Genomic DNA, 19994 nt, shown 5'->3' on the forward strand with positions numbered 1-19994 from the left:
CCCTGGAACACCTTATTTTCAGATGGGGGTCGGTGGCCAATTACATATATTTTTGGGGGAAACATAGGGTTTTTCATAAAACTGTCAGGACTTAGAAGACATTTTGTAGAATCGGCCTCAGGTCCCTGAATCTAACCCTAACTCTAACCCTAACTAACCCTATCCTCAGTCTTAACCGGCCACGTACTGTAAGTAAACACAAAGCAAAGTTGTTGTATGGTGCAGTTTCACATTGTTTTCGCTTCGACGGCAGTCATTTCACTTCCGCGTCTCCTAGCTGCCTGTTTGCGGTATAGGCAGTATGTAGAAAATGTCCATGCTGGTTACATTGCATGGTCTGATAAGAACATACTGGTGATTATCGTCGGAATAACATTCAAACCGGGTGTCACTGTATATGTGTCACTCACTGCTGATTGACAGGCAGTAAACTCCTCCCCCTCTTTCCTCATTGGTCCGTCAACAGGCAGTAACCAGCACGGCTCCATCCTAGGCCACACCTCCGTGATGACGGGCAGCCTTTTGGACGACGCCCACTGGCACTCGGTGGTGATGGAACGGTACCGACGCAACGTCAACTTCACGCTCGACGCGCACACACAGCACTTCAGGACCAATGGAGAGTTCGACCACCTGGACCTGGACTATGAGGTGAGTGGATCTGGACTCGATACGCACACACAGCACTTCGATACCAGCGGAGAGTTCGACCACCTGGACCTGGACTATGAGGTGAGTGGATCTGCTTCCGTGATCATGAGCGCACCTCCCGTTCTTATGACAGCGACTGGAGGTGTGGTTTTGAGGACAACTGTTTTGAATTGCTATTATTGTTCAAACACAACAGAAACCAATGGATTATATATTTCAAGGGCGAGAGATCACAATAAAAATCCTAATCATTCTTCCTCCACACTGGGATAAAAACAGCATCTGAAAGTTTGATGGGGCATTTTTTACACGTGAGTGCAGTTAGAACTTTTCCATTACATCTTATGAGAGGTGGTGTTCTTCTGCTGCCTTTATGCGCGCGCATGCTGTTTCTTATCAGTGTGACGTCGTCTGATAAGGCGTCTATACATCCAAACAGAAAAGTCCTATCTGATTGTATTTAACGCCAAACTCACCAACATTGCAGCTGCACGAAAAGCTTGAATTATTTCTATATGCAAAGTGTTTGTTTCATAAAAATCCATCATAGACATCTTTCATGAGATACTTCCTGTCAAGAAATTCCTTGCAGATGATTATTAGTGTCAGTTTGAGAGCGCTCGTTTTCAGTAAGGTAACCTCCTGCTGCCTCCTGCATTATGTGCAAATTCAAAACAGGTGGGCACAGAGTGCCCACCTGTTTTGACGTTTGGACTGTTAATGTCCAGTCCTGTTTGGACTGTTAATGTCCAACACTGCTGTGGCCTCGGTGCACATGCACATAAACCTCTCGAGCATACGTACTGTATCTGCCTGAAGTTCTGAACCCGTTCGCCACTTCACATGAGTGATTTTTGTAATTTAGTTTAGTGTTAGTTGACTACAATAATAACCCTGACATGTGTGCATACATGTCTTTGCTTTAAAATGTATCTCCATCCATTGTTAGTTTGGTCTGTGAACAGTTTGATCATAATGGATCATTGTTAGTTTGGTCTGTGGACAGTTTGATCATAATGGATCATTGTTAGTTTGGTCTGTGGACAGTTTGATCATAATGGATCATTGTTAGTTTGGTCTGTGAACAGTTTGATCATAATGGATCATTGTTAGTTTGGTCTGTGAACAGTTTGATCATAATGGATCATTGTTAGTTTGGTCTGTGGACAGTTTGATCATAATGGATCATTGTTAGTTTGGTCTGTGGACAGTTTGATCATAATGGATCATTGTTAGTTTGGTCTGTGGACAGTTTGATCATAATGGATCATTGTTAGTTTGGTCTGTGGACAGTTTGATCATAATGGATCATTGTTAGTTTGGTCTGTGGACAGTTTGATCATAATGGATCATTGTTAGTTTGGTCTGTGGACAGTTTGATCATAATGGATCATTGTTAGTTTGGTCTGTGGACAGTTTGATCATAATGGATCATTGTTAGTTTGGTCTGTGAACAGTTTGATCATAATGGATCATTGTCAGATATTAGGTTTTATACTCTTTGTGAACAGTGTGAAAAAACATACATAATGAATGAATGCACGCATGATGGAACATACATGAGTGGAACTGAATACATTGATTCTAGAATGTACAACCCGCGGGGGGGGGGGGGGGGGGGGGGGTGTGTGTGTGTGTGTGTGTGTGTGTGTGTGTGTGTGTGTGTGTGTGTGTGTGTGTGTGTGTGATTACGTGCATGGAAAACGTAACTACGCTGCAATTAAAGTAAAGCTGACCATTTAAGACCTTTGCAGGAAAATCCATAGAACTCTGTGCGTGCGTGTGTGTGTGTGTGTGTGTGTGTGCGACACAACACAGCAACCATGTCTGGGGTCTCGTTGTGTTTGCCCTTGGTTAGTAATTACTGAGACCAGTGAAGCATCATTGCACGCCCACACACTCGCACCCCAACCCCTCAGAGTTCTTAACTTCCATGAAGTCCTCTCTCCCCTCCCTCCCAAATGACGTCAGAGTTCTTAACTTCCATGAAGTCCTCTCTCCCCTCCCTCCCAAATGACGTCAGAGTTCTTAACTTCCATGAAGTCCTCTCTCCCCTCCCTCCCAAATGACGTCAGAGTTCGGTGTCTCTACAGAGACGTTATAGGTGGATATTATGATGGAATGATGTCCAAACCTCATGCTGTAACTCCATTTTTGCGTTTTTTTTATTTTATTCCAAAAATCAGTGCTATTGAACACCCTTTATGTCTGTGTGTTGTTTTGAAAATATTGAACCAATGGAAAGTAGTAAAAATGCATTGGACAAAACCTCTTAACTCCATTGGACTCCACCACCTCTCTCCTTCTCATGCAAGTAGTTGACAATATCTAAAGTCACAACACCGACTTTGATGAGGCATTATTGCATCGTTTAAAAAATATAAGGTTTTATTAATTTCCTTAAAAACATATATTTTTCTTTTCCTGAAAAATGTAAAATAGAAGAATAGGTTGCACAACTTGTATAGTCCCGATGCAAAAATACTTTTATTGTACCAACGTTTCGACAAACAAGTTGCCTTCTTCAGGGTAGGAACCCACCCTGAAGAAGGCAACTCGGGACTACGAGTTATGCCACCTCTCCGTTCATTTTTAAAGGTTGTATCACATGGTCAGCACCTCCCTACTCTTGGTGTACGCCTGTCCTACCTTTTTGTTTGTTGGATTTCCTGAAAAATGAACATTTTGGAGTTATGAGGTTTCCTCCGCACAGCAGAGAACACATCCATCAAAGCTGTGTTCAGACACAAGTCAGGTGTCAGACACAAGGCAAGTGTCTTGAATGCAGCCCATATGTCGACCCCGCCCGGCGCCCGCTCACCTCCGCCCCACCCCCTCCTGGTGCTGCAGCCATCTTGGAAACTAAACACAATATAAACAACAAGACATCTTTCACTCAGGAGCTGTAGCCCTGTCACTGTCACAGATCATCACCACCACCTGCTTCTGCACAAACTTCAGTCTGGCATTAAAAAACAAACAAACAAGCCGGTGCCAGGTTTCTATCAAAGCTTTCAGAACTTCCGAGGTCTCTCTGTGGAATGCAAAAGCAGAAGAAGGCAGATGGTGTGAGATAGATGGGTGAAGGCCGCAACTGCGTGCGTGCGTGCGACGTGCGTGCGTGCGTGCGTGCGTGCGTGCCAGCAGTACATTTCTGTCTCCCAGAGTAGCACTACAGGAGGTGGAGAAGCGTGTGAGAGACAGTCAATTTAGTCTGTACTCTTCACTGTGAGGCATCAGCCACCACATGCTGGGGAGCTTTGATGCAATACAACATGGGCTGGTATACAGTAGTACTCACATCTGTTAGAAGTATCAATGCTGCAACAAAAAAAATCTTAATCTTATGACATTCAGTTGACTAAAACTAGACTAAACACTAATACATTCCAGGTGACAAAAATGTGACTAAAACTAAGTTAAAACTATTCAAGAGACTGTGACAAAAACAACACTGTCCTGAACCACATGAACCCCAGTCTGGTGCCTTCATCCTCCCAGGCTACAATGTTTTGAACTCTAGTCTCTCAGACGTCACTCTGGACTAGAGCTCTACACCGGATCCCCGACTCCGAAATTACCCGAATGGACCCGAGACCTGCTCGGGTCCGGAGTCGCGTTTTATCATAATCACTCGGACCGGGTCGGAATCGGACGTATCCCCCTCGGAACTCGGGTCTGTCAATCATTATGTGTAATATCCGAGTGGATCCGAGAAGAGCCGTAGGCTACTGTGTGTGTGAACTGTCTGTGATTTTTTGTTGTTGCAAATGTTAATACAATATTCATTCAGTGTGTGATTGTGTGCCAGTCTGACTGAGGTTATATACTCTTTTTTTCTCTGCGCCGCATCGCGGAGGAGAAAAACGGGGAAAAAAGTTCTGTTTAAAGTGTGATCATTTAGGCTGACCTAGGATCAGGTTTAGTGTTGCAGCGACACGAACAGCTGTGTTACGTGTGATGATTATGCTGATTTAGGATCAGCAGCGCAAGACTTAGCACACAATTCAAGCCCCGTCCTGCATGGTTTTGCCTTGCGCTGATTTGAATGAAAACACCGGCGTGCAATTATACTTTATATCACAATCACGGATCCCGAAAACAGTGTTGACCTCAACGAGGTGAAAGCAAACTAGCAAAGCTCAAATCAAATTAATATAAGAAGGATTAAAGCAACCATGACAACTCTCCTGTGTGTCCCATTCCCCACACGTGGATAAAGAAGAGGGCAAAGAAGGAGCTGTTTATAAGTAATAATAGGCTATATATATTATAATATTCCATTCAGCCAAGACCGGTACATGCATGATGTTTCTGCTTCTGCTAAAACTATGATCATTGTGTGTAAAACACAAATGATCAGTTTGGTTAATTTTAAATGCACACACGCTGAGGAGACGAGAAGAGACGAGACTTTTTTTTTCTCTCTCACCCTCTACTGCAGCGCGCAGTCTCTCTCTGTCTGTCTGTGTCTCTCTCTTTCTCTCTCTCGCGCTTTAATCATAAAATGGTAATTGGTCAATATGTTATATTATTTCTATATATTCCACATTTATGTCTGCCTGGCTCAGCTGGGTCGGGTCTCTCGGAATGCCGGAAATAACCGGATATCGGTCGGACTCGGCGCCGCAATTTGAAAGAAATCTCGGAACAGGTCGGAATCGGACGAAATTGTCACGGATCCATTCGGGTTCGGTTTAACTATTTTAAAATATGTTCGGAACGGGTCGGAATCGGTAACATGTCACAGATTAATTTCGGATTTCGGAACCATTCTTTTGGACCCGTGAAGAGCTCTACTCTGGACAGCTGGACAATTAACTATCTCTACCGCTAGCTGTTAGCATAAACCCCAGTTCCCAGTGTCACTTTAAAAGACGGAGACGATCCTGGAGTCCGATTTATAGAGGTTTGAAAATCCTCCTTTCAACTGGTTTGCACTGAGATTATATTATTTGCAATCCCATAGTTGGAACGGTGGGACGTTGCTATAGGAACCGGACCAATGTTAAAAGCTTCCGTAGGCCTCAACCATTATATAGACGGAGTATACGTTGGGGTACGTATATATACGGACCTGGGATATGACGCCACCTAGCGTCGACATCCGTATACATACGGACCTGGGATATGACGCCACCTAGCGTCGACAACCGTATATATACGGACCTGGGATATGATGCCACCTAGCGTTGACATCCGTATATATACGGACCTGGGATATGACGCCACCTAGCGTCGACATCCGTATATATACGTACCTGGGATATGACGCCACCTAGCGTCGACATCCGTATACATACGGACCTGGGATATGACGCCACCTAGCGTCGACATCCGTATATATACGGACCTGGGATATGACGCCACATAGCGTCGACAACCGTATATATACGGACCTGGGATATGACGCCACATAGCGTCAACAACCGTATATATACGGACCTGGGATATGACGCCTCCTAGCGTCGACATCCGTATATATACGGACCTGGGATATGACGCCACCTAGCGTCGACATCCATATATATATACGGACCTGGGATATGACGCCACCTAGCGTCGACATCCGTATATATACGGACCTGGGATATGACGCCACCTAGCGTCGACATCCGTATATATACGGACCTAGGATATGCGTCGACATCCGTATATATACGGACCTGGGATATGACGCCTGTATATATATATACACGTACCTGGGAAAAAAAGAGTTAATAAAATAAATCTGAAGGCTCGAAGTTTGATGAGTTTGATGAGGTCAGATCAACATATGGAACATCGGAACAGGTCATCTCCATATATGGAGATCTAAGGGTGGCAAGAGTAGGGCCGGGCCTTCATTTTCGGGCCTGTTTTTTCGCCGGCTGCCGGGCGCGGCTACACAAATAACTTTGGGGCGGGCCCGTCTAGATGAATGGACAGGTATCAGTCAAAAGGGAGACATCGAAGAGGAAGGATTGATGGGCAAGAATCAACATATGAAATGTCAGAACAGGTTCTGACATATATCCATACTAATATTGATGACATCAGGGATCTCCATATATGGGCTTAATTGCAACAGCAGGGTGCATTTAATAGGGATTTATCAGGGATCTCAAACCCTGCAAATAAGCTCAAATTGTGTTTAAATTTTTTTGTTTTAAATTGTGTTAAATTATAACAAAATGTGTCTCGTCCTGGCGTCACATCTGCACCGTTAGTTGTACTATTGCACACTATTGCACACTATTGTACACTATTGTAGGTTTAATTTTACTCTCTCGATAGTTGAAGATCTAGGGTCCATTTGGTCTGAATACAACTGAATTAATGTTATACATTTGGTCCATTTGGTTACCAACTCTCCATCATTTAGCTGTGGGGACCACCTGGAGCCCCCTCAAGGACCCCTGGGGGTCCCTGGACCACTGGTTGAGAACCACTGCTCTAAAGTCCAACCATCGAGCCCCCAAATATGTTGACTGGACTCTGCCCGTCCGTGTCACCTCCGACGATGTCAGCATTTTTATGAAGACACTGCAGTCTAGGTCATAGTTGGTAGCCTCGTTGCGTGTATATGAAAAGACCTGGTTTGTTAAAGTAAACTGGGACAAGAGTTAGGCCTTCATTTAGTAGCTAGGGCAGTGGAGAGAGGCCTTCATTTAGTAGCTAGGGCAATGGAGAGAGGCCTTCATTTAGTAGCTATAGGGCAGTGGAGAGAGGCCTTCATTTAGTAGCTAGGGCAATGGAGAGAGGCCTTCATTTAGTAGCTATAGGGCAGTGGAGAGAGGCCTTCATTTAGTAGCTCTAGGGCAGTGGAGAGAGGCCTTCATTTAGTAGCTATAGGGCAGTGGAGAGAGGCCTTCATTTAGTAGCTATAGGGCAGTGGAGAGAGGCCTTCATTTAGTAGCTATAGGGCAGTGGAGAGAGGCCTTCATTTAGTAACTATAGGGCAGTGGAGAGAGGCCTTCATTTAGTAGCTATAGGGCAGTGGAGAGAGGCCTTCATTTAGTAGCTATAGGGCAGTGGAGAGAGGCCTTCATTTAGTAGCTATAGGGCAGTGGAGAGAGGCCTTCATTTAGTAGCTAGGGCAGTGGAGAGAGGCCTTCATTTAGTAGCTATAGGGCAGTGGAGAGAGGCCTTCATTTAGTAGCTAGGGCAGTGCAGGAGAGAGGCCTTCATTTAGTAGCTATAGGGCAGAGGAGAGAGGCCTTCATTTAGTAGCTATAGGACAGTGGAGAGAGGCCTTCATTTAGTAGCTATAGGGCAGTGGAGAGAGGCCTTCATTTAGTAGCTATAGGGCAGTGGAGAGAGGCCTTCATTTAGTAGCTCTAGGGCAGTGGAGAGAGGCCTTCATTTAGTAGCTATAGGGCAGTGGAGAGAGGCCTTCATTTAGTAGCCATAGGGCAGTGGAGAGAGACCTTCATTTAGTAGCTAGGGCAGTGGAGAGAGGCCTTCATTTAGTAGCTATAGGGCAGTGGAGAGAGGCCTTCATTTAGTAGCTATAGGGCAGTGGAGAGAGGCCTTCATTTAGTAGCTATAGGGCAGTGGAGAGAGGCGGTGTCCATTTTCACCAACAGGCTTCAGTGAGGAAGGAGAAGGTTAATGTTATATAACATATAATGTTTTATATAGCTGTTTCCATGGACACATACAGTACAGTAAGGAGATATTACATGAGTGTGCAAACGTTGTATGCGACGCTCGTGTAACCGTTTAAAGTTGGATTTTCTTTGGCGTTGCTAAGTTTGAATTAGTGTAAACCTTTTCTGCCCCTTCACGTTTTGGATTCATTGTGCAGAAAAGGGTAAGAAGCGTTCCTTGTGGAAACATGTGCCGTTTCTGAACCGTGGTGGGAGGTGCCCAGGGTGTGACCTCATCTCGGAGCTACAGAATGAGCGTAGGGAGAGGGCACATATGGGGCTACAGAATGAGCGTAGGGAGAGGGCACATATGGGGCTTCAGAATGAGCGTAGGGAGAGGGCACATATGGGGCTACATGCAAAATGACTTATACTGGATCTCTTGTCCACTAGTCCCTTCCTACTGTAACACTAGTTTTATTTGTTGACGAAATTGTCATTAGGCAGAGATTGACAATCAAAATGATATAATCTTAGTTTTAGTCATCATAGCTGAGTATTCATTTCGTTTCCATTTAGTTTTCGTCAGTGAAAAAAGGTATAGTCGGTGAACATTTTTGTCATAGTGTTAGTCGACGAAATCAACACTGGCGTGCGGGAGGGTTTGTAGGGTCCGGTCAGACGTGCTTTGGTTGCTTTGAAGGCCAGCAACAGAGTTCTGTACTCTGTGTGGGCGGCAGCTGTTATTGTGGAACTGGGAAGGTACTGGACTCTGCCGGGCAGCGTTGTTTTTGGCAGCACATTTTCATTTTAGTTGAATACGTTTCACTTAGTTCTAGTCACATTTTAGTCACCTGGAAGGTTTTAGTGTTAGTCTAGTTTTAGTCGACTGAATCTACAGTTGATTTAGTCGAACATCTGCTATTTTCAGCATGCAACTAATTGTAAAATGACTTATAATAGTGGATCTCTTGTCCAGTAGTCCCTTCCTAACATTTGAGTCTAGTTTTTATTTGTTGACGAAATTGTCAGTATATTTAGTCCATAGTTTTAGTCATCGCAGCTTAGTTTTCATTTAGTTTCCATTTAGTTTTCGTCAGTGGAAAAAGGTAGTCGACAAAATTTTTCGTCTTAGTTTTAAGGCCTATTCATAGTCTGGATTGTCGGTGGTGAGGTGACCACCGGAGCTGAAATAACGCTGAGCGGTGGTGAGTAAAAACAGAGAGAAGGGCTGGAGCGGTGGCGGTGGTTTGCTCTTCACCGTGGCTCGTGACGTCATGTTGTAGTTCGGTGGTCACCTCACCACCGTAAATCCAGACTACTTTATGTATGAGCCTTTAGTGGATGAAAACAACACTGCTGCCGGGAGGATGCCGATGAGCCACCAGGGACCAACCCATTGTTCTGTAATGACCTCATAGACACTCTGTCCTGCTCCATTTATTTTGCAATTAGGTGTGGTTTCTCAGCGAAGTCCTCTCTCCAGTGGCTCCTCTCTCTACATTCTCTGCAGCTTTATCAGGGAACATTATGTTTTACATTACCAGATAAATGCTAATAATAATACACTCCTGTGTGGTGTTTGTCGCTGTGCATTTGGATAACCAGTGAAACGAGGTGTATAAACGGGAGCAGTGGACGCCCGGGGGCAGTGGGCGCCCGGGGGCAGTGGACGCCCGGGGGCAGTGGACGCCCGGGGGCAGTGGACGCCCGGCGGCTCAGGGAGCAATGAGGCTCCGCTTCGCGTCGGTGGTTCAACCCCCTGTCGGTCAATTATCTCCCGACAATGACCACCTAGTCCAGGGGTGGGCAACTTGATGACGATGGAGAGGGCCACTATATTTCCACACTCAATCCAGAGGGGCCCCATTGCATATTACTGTCTGTTAAATTGGAATCCTGAAAAATAACCATTTTATTTAATTTCAAAGAAATTTAGGGAACTAAATCCAAACACATTGGACATACAAAAGCGGGTCATGTTTGCATGTTTGGAATTGTAACAGCTGAAATCAATAATATATCAGTATTCTGATATTAACCTGCGGGCCGCATTAAGTGAAGGTGGGGGCCGTATGTGGCCCCCGGGCCGCCAGTTGCCCATGCATGACCTAGGCAGACATTATCCCTTGCATATGCCTACATGTTGGGTTGGCTATCTACAGTCTAAAGGTGGTTGCACACTGGACGCATTTTTTCGGAAAACCGACAGGAAAAACACAGCTGTCTACCTAACACAGTCTACCTATCTGTCTATAATTGATTGATTGATTGATTGATTGATATATTGATTGATTTAATACTTCATTAGTCAGAAATGTAATCAGTACAGAGTACAGTCAAACACTAAAAAGATATCACCAACATTTTTCATCCAGGTCCTGGGTATTAAATTCATAATCATGACATGTCAACATATCAACACATTTTTTTTGCTGCGTGGGTTATCTGCATTCTGCAGCTTGCCTAGTTTAAGCTTTGGAAAAGGGGAATGAATAACCCATATCGTATCGGTACGGCTACATGCCAAATTGATTTTAGTGGCGTCAGGGCATTGGTCCTCTATGTGCAATTATTTGCCCAGCAGAAATGGGAGTTTCTAGTGAGTTATTTTGTGTCTCGGCACAGCTGGCAGGTAGTTAGAAAGTGTATGGCGTTCTGCCTCATTGTGTGTCCACTGGACGGAGGACGCACAGTTTGTGGTCTCTTCATGGGAGCTGCAGCTCTGTCGGTGGTGGCCTTTCCTTTCATTCCTCTGCGGTGAGGCTGTGTTCAACTGACTCCACGGTTTCTTAAATCAAAGTTTATTCTGCCACGGTGTATTCTCTGTTTAGGTTTACGTTCCAATCTGTTCTGGGGTTTTGGGTGATTTCTTTTCTCCCCCAATGTGTCAGGTAGTTTCATGTTGTTTTGTTTTCTTACAATGTGCTTTAGTCCTGTTTGTATCTGGTGGCTGTTCTTGTGTTTGTGAATAGCAGCGGCGGTGGCTCAGGGGTAGAGTGGCTGGATGGTAAACGCAAAGTTGCCAGTTCGAACCCGGGCTCCCCCAGAGTTAGTGTCGAAGTGTCCTTGAGCAAGACACTGAACCCCTAATTGCTCCTGATGTGCAGGTTGGTGCCTCCTTGCATGGGCAAGTCCAAATTGTTCCTAATGCAGATAAATAATGTCTAGGTCCAATTGCGCTCGCAGGTGAGACTCCATGCTGGAGTGACAGTGTTGCTGTTTTTTTTCTCAATCTCCCCCGAGGGAATGCAGGCGGACCCGTGGAGTTATGACGAGGAAACCCTGTGCAGCTGGGAAGTAGACGTTTTTCTCCGGGTGCTTCAAAACGCCACTGAGCAACTTCCACTGAAATCAATAGCGGGGGGCGGGGCTATCGCTCCGGTTCAGTCTCTATCCTTTTAATACTCTATGGTCACTACAGACTATGACCGACCGTGTGAGTAACAGATATATATATATATATATATATATATATATATATAGATATATATGTATATACTAGAATTTCGCGGGCCTTCGGCCCGCTCATCCCAGAGTTGCGTTGCCCCGTGTTGCGATACAGAAGTCCACAGATACAGAAGTCCACAGTGACACGCGTTGTATGCAGCTGTTTTGTGTTGCAGCGCGTGCGCGCATGTGCGTGTAGTGTTGTTGGTGTTGTTCTTATCCATATATGCGCCTCGGTTCGTCCCGTTTGTTCCACGCCAGGTGTAGTTTTTTTCTGTGCTTGTTTTCATAGACGTGGCAACAAATTAGCAACAGTAGCCAATGGGAAAAAAGGATGCAGTGTTGCCAGGTCCGCGAGTTTTAAGCGTGTTGTAGTGTGTGTGAGCAGGGCTCGACGCTTAGCATTTTTCCAAGTAGCACGCAAATTATTTTAGGAGCACGATGAAAAGTTCTGAAATAATGTGTTTGAGGGCCCTCCTATCCTATATACAGCTTTAGTCCCCACACGTCTCAATATTTGCCATTGACAATGAACAGAGAAATTAGGTCAAAATTCCGCAAAATATGACGTAAATTCAAATATATTATTATATATATATGTTTTGTAATTTAATTTGTTTTGTTTTGAATACTTTACTTCTAAAAAAACCTGGCAACCCGCACCCCGCGGTCATTTTCCGCTAACCTGAGCGGGGCTCCCTAGGCTGCTGGAGGGGGTCACATCATCCCATGCACCCTCGAGAGGAAAAAAAAGGAAAATAAATGCAGCCTTGAGCCACCAATGTGGTCTTGTGGAGCTTGATCACCTCCTCCTCCTCCTTTCCCCAAATTGCCAATCCCAATAAATCCAAAAGTAGCCTAGTGTGAATACTTCCACAGCGTAATTACTAAAGGATGAACTATCAGTCTTCTCCAAAATCTTGACAACGCATTGTAAACAGAGACAGGAGCCGTGTGTGTGTCACACCAAAAGTGGTGACCTATAGAATCCTGTACATATAAGCATCACGCAATCGTCACCCCTACACAGCTGTCATTAATTAATGGTCTTGACTTGATTGCCTATGCGTTCAAGTTATATAGGGTGAAAAGCGTGAAATGCACAGGCTCATCTTACATTGCTGCTGGCTGCCACTGCCACTCTCTCTCGCTCTCTTCTCTCTCCTCCCTCGCTGGGGTGTGGGGGGGGGGGGATTAGTTGCGCTGCCTTCGACAGTGCTATACTTCTCCAGCAGCGGTGCAGAACCGAGAGAGTGACACATTCTTTTGGATGTAAACTGCGCAACTTTTAGCTTTAAAGATCGGATTCTGTAGTCGCACCGGTGCTACAAAGTGAATTGTACAACTTGCACGGTGATATTTTAAGTCGCAAATGCGAGTACGTAGTCGCACTGTCGAGCCCTGTGTAGTGTAGTGCAATTTGCGCTGCATCGCGCGGCGATCCAAAATCCCCCCCCGCGCACGCACGCACACACACACACACTGTACGTAGCTGTTTGTTGTTGCAGCACGCGCGTGTGCGTGTGGTGTTGTTGTTCGTATCCATATATGCGCCTTGGGTCGTCCCGCTTGTAGCACGCCAGGTGTCGACGCGGTCGTGTTTGCATGATTTGAACTGTCCAAGTTAGAGTCAGTGTGTGCTGTGTGTAATTCTTCTTCTTCTTTTGGTATGTGCAGAGTCATGTCTTTTCTAAGGCTCTGGGTATGTGTGTGTGTGGTCACGTGGTGGGCTTTGAGCAAATGGGAGAGGGAATGTAGTGTTGCCAGGTCCGCGTATTGTAAGCGAGTGGTAGTGTGTGTAAGTAGCGTGTTGAATGGCATTTTTTCTGTGCTTGTTTTCATAGACGTGGCAACAAATTAGGCGGGGGTGTCGGTGCTTGTGGCGTGTTTGTGTTTATTATTGATATTGGTATTGTTTGTGAGTCTGGACGGGAGCCGGCTTTAGTGGCAGTGCAATGACACTTTTTACGCGGGTGGTGTTGAGTGTGGGCGTGCGGCGCGACATGAGGAGATAGCCGTGGATCGACGCGGAGGGTAAGTCTGTGACGTCTTAGTGTGTTGTTGCAGTGTGTGTTGCTCCTGCTGCGGCTTCGGCACCCAGCGTGTCAGTGGCGTAGTAGCGGCTTCGGCACCCAGCGTGTCAGTGGCGTAGTAGCTGGTGACTTTGGGTATTGGGTTGCGTACATGTTTTCAATTGTATAATATATATATATATATATATATACCGGTACAAAGCGACACATACGCTGTGATATTTGTATCTTTACATGTGCCTCATGTAAACGCAACTTTAGTTTTAGTCATTATAGCTCTGTTTTTATTTAGTTTTCGTCAGTGTAAAAAAAGGTAGTTGAAACAATCAATTTTGTCATAGTTTCAAAGCCGTTTCGGACTCAATGAGTGACGCAGGTGCTCCCGCTTGGATCACTCTCTGCTCACGAGGGGCGTGGCAAAAAAAGCTGACCACAATCCAGGTCTATTTGCCCGCGGGCCTGTGCACGAAACGAGCACACGCACAACAATGTCACGGGAGCGCGCCCACTTGCGTCTATGCCCATCAACTTCTCCACGCGTCCTGACTCCTAATCGCCCGCCCGCTTCTCATTGAAAATGAATTACCAAGGTGTGTCAGTCACTTCCAGTCTGAAAGGGCTTTTAGTTGAGGACATGGACACCGTTTGGGATGTCCTCTCTCTATCTCTCTCTCTCTCTCTCTCTCTCTCTCATTTTAAATCATGTCGCGGGCCGCATTGGATGGCTCCGCGGGCTGCAAAATGCCTGCAGATCACCAGTTTGACACCCCTGCCCTACAGTGTGTTAAGGTCTCTCTCTCTCTCTCTCTCTCTCTCTCTCTCTCTCTCTCTCTCTCTCTCTCTAGCTGAGTTTCGGGGGGATGCCCTACAGTGTGAAGCCTCTAGGGGGAGACACTGGTGGAAGGAAGAACTTCCGAGGCTGCATGGAGAGCATCGTCTACAACGGAGACAACATCACCGATCTGACGAGACGGAAGAAGATAGAGAGCTCTGTAAGGGTTATCACACACACACGCACGCACACACTCACGCACGCACGCACGCACGCACATGCACACGCATTACATCACTGACCTGGCCCGCCGCAAGAAGATAGACAGTGAAGATAGCTTTGCAAAAGAAACACACGCTCTCTTAATAACAACAGTTTGAACACTGACCGAGCGGAGAGGGAAGCCACAGACACGGCTAGTGTGAGAGCAGAGTGGAGGGGAAGCCACAGACACGGCTAGTGTGAGAGCAGAGTGGAGGGGAAGCCACAGACACGACTAGTGTGAGAGCAGAGTGGAGGGGGAAGCCACAGACACTAGTGTGAGAGCAGAGTGGAGGGGAAGCCACAGACACTAGTGTGAGAGCAGAGTGGAGGGGAAGCCACAGACACTAGTGTGAGAGCAGAGTGGAGGGGGAAGCCACAGACACTAGTGTGAGAGCAGAGTGGAGGGGAAGCCACAGACACTAGTGTGAGAGCAGAGTGGAGGGGAAGCCACAGACACTAGTGTGAGAGCAGAGTGGAGGGGGAAGCCACAGACACTAGTGTGAGAGCAGAGTGGAGGGGAAGCCACAGACACTAGTGTGAGAGCAGAGCGGAGGAGGAGCCACAGACACTAGTGTGAGAGCAGAGCGGAGGAGGAGCCACAGACACTAGTGTGAGAGCAGAGCGGAGGAGGAGCCACAGACACTAGTGTGAGAGCAGAGCGGAGGAGGAGCCACAGACACTAGTGTGAGAGCAGAGCGGAGAGGGAAGCCACAGACACTAGTGTGAGAGCAGAGTGGAGGGGAAGCCACAGACACTAGTGTGAGAGCAGAGTGGAGGGGAAGCCACAGACACTAGTGTGAGAGCAGAGCGGAGGAGGAGCCACAGACACTAGTGTGAGAGCAGAGTGGAGGGGAAGCCACAGACACTAGTGTGAGAGCAGAGTGGAGGGGAAGCCACAGACACTAGTGTGAGAGCAGAGTGGAGGGGAAGCCACAGACACTAGTGTGAGAGCAGAGTGGAGGGGAAGCCACAGACACTAGTGTGAGAGCAGAGCGGAGGGGAAGCCACAGACACGGATCGGTCGATTTTAATCGGCCACCGATCGATCGGAGCGTCTCTACCTCTAGTGACTCGAGTTCTACAAAACAAACATTAAAAAAGACAAACATTAATGGGGCTCCTTCAAAACGTATATGTCTTCGACTTTCACATAAACTCTCTCCGGCAACTCCTCTTACGTTCCAACTGTCAGACAAATTGATTTTCCTGTCCTCCTTTGCCCCCTCGCTACTGTGTTTCATCCTCCTAGCTTCAGCTTCCATGCGGGAACTGCTATAGTGACACACCATTAATCACTTCCCTTGCTTTGCTCCGAGTCGGAGACATTTCACACCGACGTCGTCAAACTCTGGAATTCTCGCCATGTCTTCCACTTGTTTTGTCCTATACATTCAATGGTGTCCAGTCCACACAGGAAGGATAATGAAGTGAAATACCAAAATTGTCCTGCTATAAACTTGCCTAGTGTGCTTTTCTTGGAAGGTATAAGGAATAGAGCACTTAACCCATTCTGGGTGGGAACCCCTTTTGGTGTTTTAACTAAGCATTATGTTATACATTAGCTATTGAAAAATTAGCAGATCTACAAGCTACGAGCTTGTAGGTCTGCTATTTGTGAAAAATTGTGAAAATGTGGCAGAAATTTATTCTTTTAGAATACTTTTTATTTATTTTCGACGTCAGGCCTAAATGGGTTAATTATCTCTCTTATCTCTCTCTCCCTCTCTCTCTCTCTCTCTCTCTCTCTCTCTCTCTCTCTCTCTCTCTCTCTCTCTCTCTCTCGCAGCGTAACCTGTCCTTCTCGTGCGTGGAGAGCCAGTCGTTCCCGGTGTTCTTCAACGCCACCAGCTTCCTGCAGCTGCCGGGACGAGCCAATCACAATGCGCTGTCCGTGGCCTTCCAGTTCCGCACCTGGAACCCAGACGGGCTCCTCCTCTTCAGCAATCTTGACCAAGGCACGCTGGAGGTCGGCCTGGAGGGCGGCAAGGTCACCGTGCACCTCAACGTGACGCACGCCGCCAAGACCGACCACATACGCATATCGTCAGGTAGGACGCAGTTTAACACAATCTATGTCGATTTCGATATTTCTGGTGGTATGTAATCAGTTATTGATGTCCACGCATTCTGCACCGCGACATTCCAAATCCAAGCCGGGTTGTGCTTATAACCACGCCCACGGAAAAGCATGCTTTTTACTGAGGTTAGGTTTAGGGTTAGGGTTAGGCATATTTTTACTGAGGTTAGGTTTAGGGTTAGGGTTAGGTTTAGGCATAGTTTTACTGAGGTTAGGTTTAGGCATAGTTTTACTGAGGTTAGGTTTAGGTTTAGGCATAGTTTTACTGAGGTTAGGTTTAGGCATAGTTTTACTGAGGTTAGGGTTAGGTTTAGGCATAGTTTTACTGAGGTTAGGTTTAGGTTTCTGCAGGACTTCAGTGTTTTGTACCATACAATAAGGGCCTTTCCTCGGCCCCACCCCTCTCACATTGTTTATATTGTGTTTTAGTTTCCAAGATGGCCGCAGCACCAGGAGGGGGTGGGGCGGAGGTGAGCGGTCGGGGTCGACATATGCCCTTACTGAGCTGCATTCAAGACACTTGCCTTGTGTCTGACACCTGACTTGTGTCTGAACACAGCTTTGATGGATGTGTTCTGCCCCCCCTCCCCCCATCAAAGAAAATGTTTGGTCAAACCATATGGGCTTCCATTGGAAATGCATTGGAGTGGCCATTAAACACAGACACAAGACAAGCGCAAGACGGGTGTCTTGAATGTGTGAACACAGCCCAGTAAGGCCACCCCCTCCTGGTGCTGCGGCCATCTTGGAAACTAAAACACAACATAAACAATGGGAGAGAGGTGGGGCCGAGAAAGGCCCTTATTGTATGTATGTCTGTGGCTAGGTTATGTCCTAGGACAGTGGTTCCCAAACGTTTTAGCACGCACGCACGCACGCACGCACGCACGCACGCACGCACGCACGCACGCACGCACGCACGCACGGACTGGTTGTAAAGGTGCAGAGTTTTCACCTGAACTAAGCGGGGACTCGTCTTCCTTCGATGAACACCTGTGCAAACAGACCCGAGGGGATCTTCTTCAGACGTCGCCTTATTTTATTCAGACGAGACACCGGTTGCTCATCATGGGCCGCATGTGGCCCGTCGCGCAGGGGAGCGATCTGGGCCTGAGGGAGGATTCTGTAAGGAAGGAGACACTGGTTGTATAATATAATATAATAATATAATATAAATTGTATATATTCTTTAGCAAATCTGCAAGCTCACAATGTGTCAAACTGCGATGCATTGTTAGCTGGTAGATCTGAGTTGTGTTAGTCTCCCCAAGCCGTGAGGCTGCTGGGAGCGGATGCCATTGCTGCTGCTGTACTCTCTGCTGAAATAAAGATCACCACCACTCCGAGAACATCATCTCTCTGCCTCTCCATCTGCTCCCTGCTGTTTCCACTAGTTTTACTAGTTTAAAGTACTACTCTTGTGGTGTAAAATATACACCACGGTTGAAGTGGTTCAGGTACCTATGTATGTTTTGTAATAATAATCTAAATCTATAAAGTAACTAGTAACTATAATGTTTTCAAATAACTGTAGTGGAGTAAAAAGTAAAACAATGTATACTGTTTTCCTCTGAGGAGTGGAGTAGAAGTTAAAATTCTGAAAACTGGAAATAATCCAGTGAAGTAAAAAAAAAAGAAGAAAATACCTCTACATTATTGTACTTGAGTACATTAGCCTACTTGAGTAAATGTACTTAGTTTCGCCACTGGCTTCAAGCCTGCTTCAAGATGCCAACCATGTTGCCCAACGGCACAGCTGAGAACGGAACGCTTTCCAAGTGTTCACTCGGCTTGACGTGCATGTGATGAATTAACGGCACAGGGAGCTATGCATATTCATATGACGACTTTCCTGTCATAGCCACTATTCTCCTGCTGTCGGGAAGGGGGGGGGGGGGGGGAGTCTAATATTAAAGGATTTTAATATGAAAATATTGTTTTTCTCAGCTTTCTGTACCCAGGCAACGTTTGTGGGTGAAAACATATCTGTGGCTCTTGAAAGAATGCTCAGTAAAAAAATGCAGCGAACCATATGCGGCAATATCAGGCTGTTACAGATATGGCCTGTTCCACCATGATAGAGACAATGTGTGTGTGTGTGTGTGTGTGTGTGTGTGTGTGTGTGTGTGTGTGCGTGTGTGCGTGCGTGTGTGCGTGCGTGTGTGTGTGTGCGTGCGTGCGCGTGCGTTCGCGCATTTTTTTGTTTTTGTTTTGTTTGCTTCTGTTACCAGAACTGTTTCCGTCTCAGGCTTTATTCTGAACCTGCATATTTTATTTTATTTATTATTATTTACTTATTTAACGTACACAGTGCCCTCAGACAGTATATATATATTTTGTTTAATCTCGAGCAGATCAAGGGTGTGGCCTTTAAGAGTTGGTCATCTTGTTTAACAGACTCGAAAGAATGGAAAACAATCTTATCTTTTCTCATCGGAAACAATTCTTCTCTCCTGCTCCTCTTTGATATTACTCCAGCCGTGTGTATGCACATTAAGACATCACTCATGCGCACGCACGCACGCACGCACGCACGCACGCACGCACGCACACAGCGTCTTTCCAGGGACCTTGGAATTGGGAAGTAGTCTGCCAGGCACTGTAGCGTGCATGCATATACGTGTCCTTGTGTGCACACACACACACATACCTTCAGCCGGCTCTAAACCATATGTCTCATCCCCACACTGTGCACTTTCTGGAAGACCTTCAAACAACCGCCATCCTGCTCCATTTTGACTCAAACGCAGGGCTTGAAACTAACACTGTTCCATCCATATGCATCCACCCAAATTGATTCATTAATACTAGAGCTACCATCTGTATACATCCACCAATCTGCTAAATTAATACTATCCTTAGCAGACGCAAGGAAGCAACCAGGTGCTCAGGAGGTGTGCAGGTATAAAAATAGTAAAAAGGTGCTCCTGGGATCAATCGGGATAACACATCGCTATAGAACAAAGAGGAGATCCGGGCACACTTAATGTTAAAAGGAGGAAAACGTTATTGAACCGACATGTTTTGGCCTTTACTGTCTTCATCAGGGCTAATACTATCCTTATTTGAGACACATGTACAGGGTGAGTCACACCCCTGCCTTGGGTGACAACCCGATCTAATCGAATGATGTCAAAGCACACAGTGGGCAGATGTCTTAACCCATTTAGGCCCGA

The 19994-nt window shown here is 46.2% G+C and overlaps 1 protein-coding gene across 1 annotated transcript in view; it reads left to right on the forward strand.

Moving 5' to 3' along the window:
- LOC306912631 (contactin-associated protein-like 2) overlaps positions 1 to 19994 on the forward strand; it is a gene marked incomplete at its 3' end in the record, with an annotated part of 274755 nt that overhangs the window by 54744 nt on the left and 200017 nt on the right. The window contains exons 6-8 of the mRNA XM_079489000.1: positions 467 to 651; positions 14551 to 14697; positions 16528 to 16789. Coding sequence (XP_079345126.1) covers positions 467 to 651; positions 14551 to 14697; positions 16528 to 16789 — 594 coding nt within the window. The remainder of the gene's footprint in view (positions 1 to 466; positions 652 to 14550; positions 14698 to 16527; positions 16790 to 19994) is intronic.

The sequence above is a fragment of the Electrona antarctica genome (genome assembly GCF_951216825.1).
Source record: "Electrona antarctica genome assembly, chromosome: 20".
NCBI classification, from domain to species: domain Eukaryota; kingdom Metazoa; phylum Chordata; class Actinopteri; order Myctophiformes; family Myctophidae; genus Electrona; species Electrona antarctica.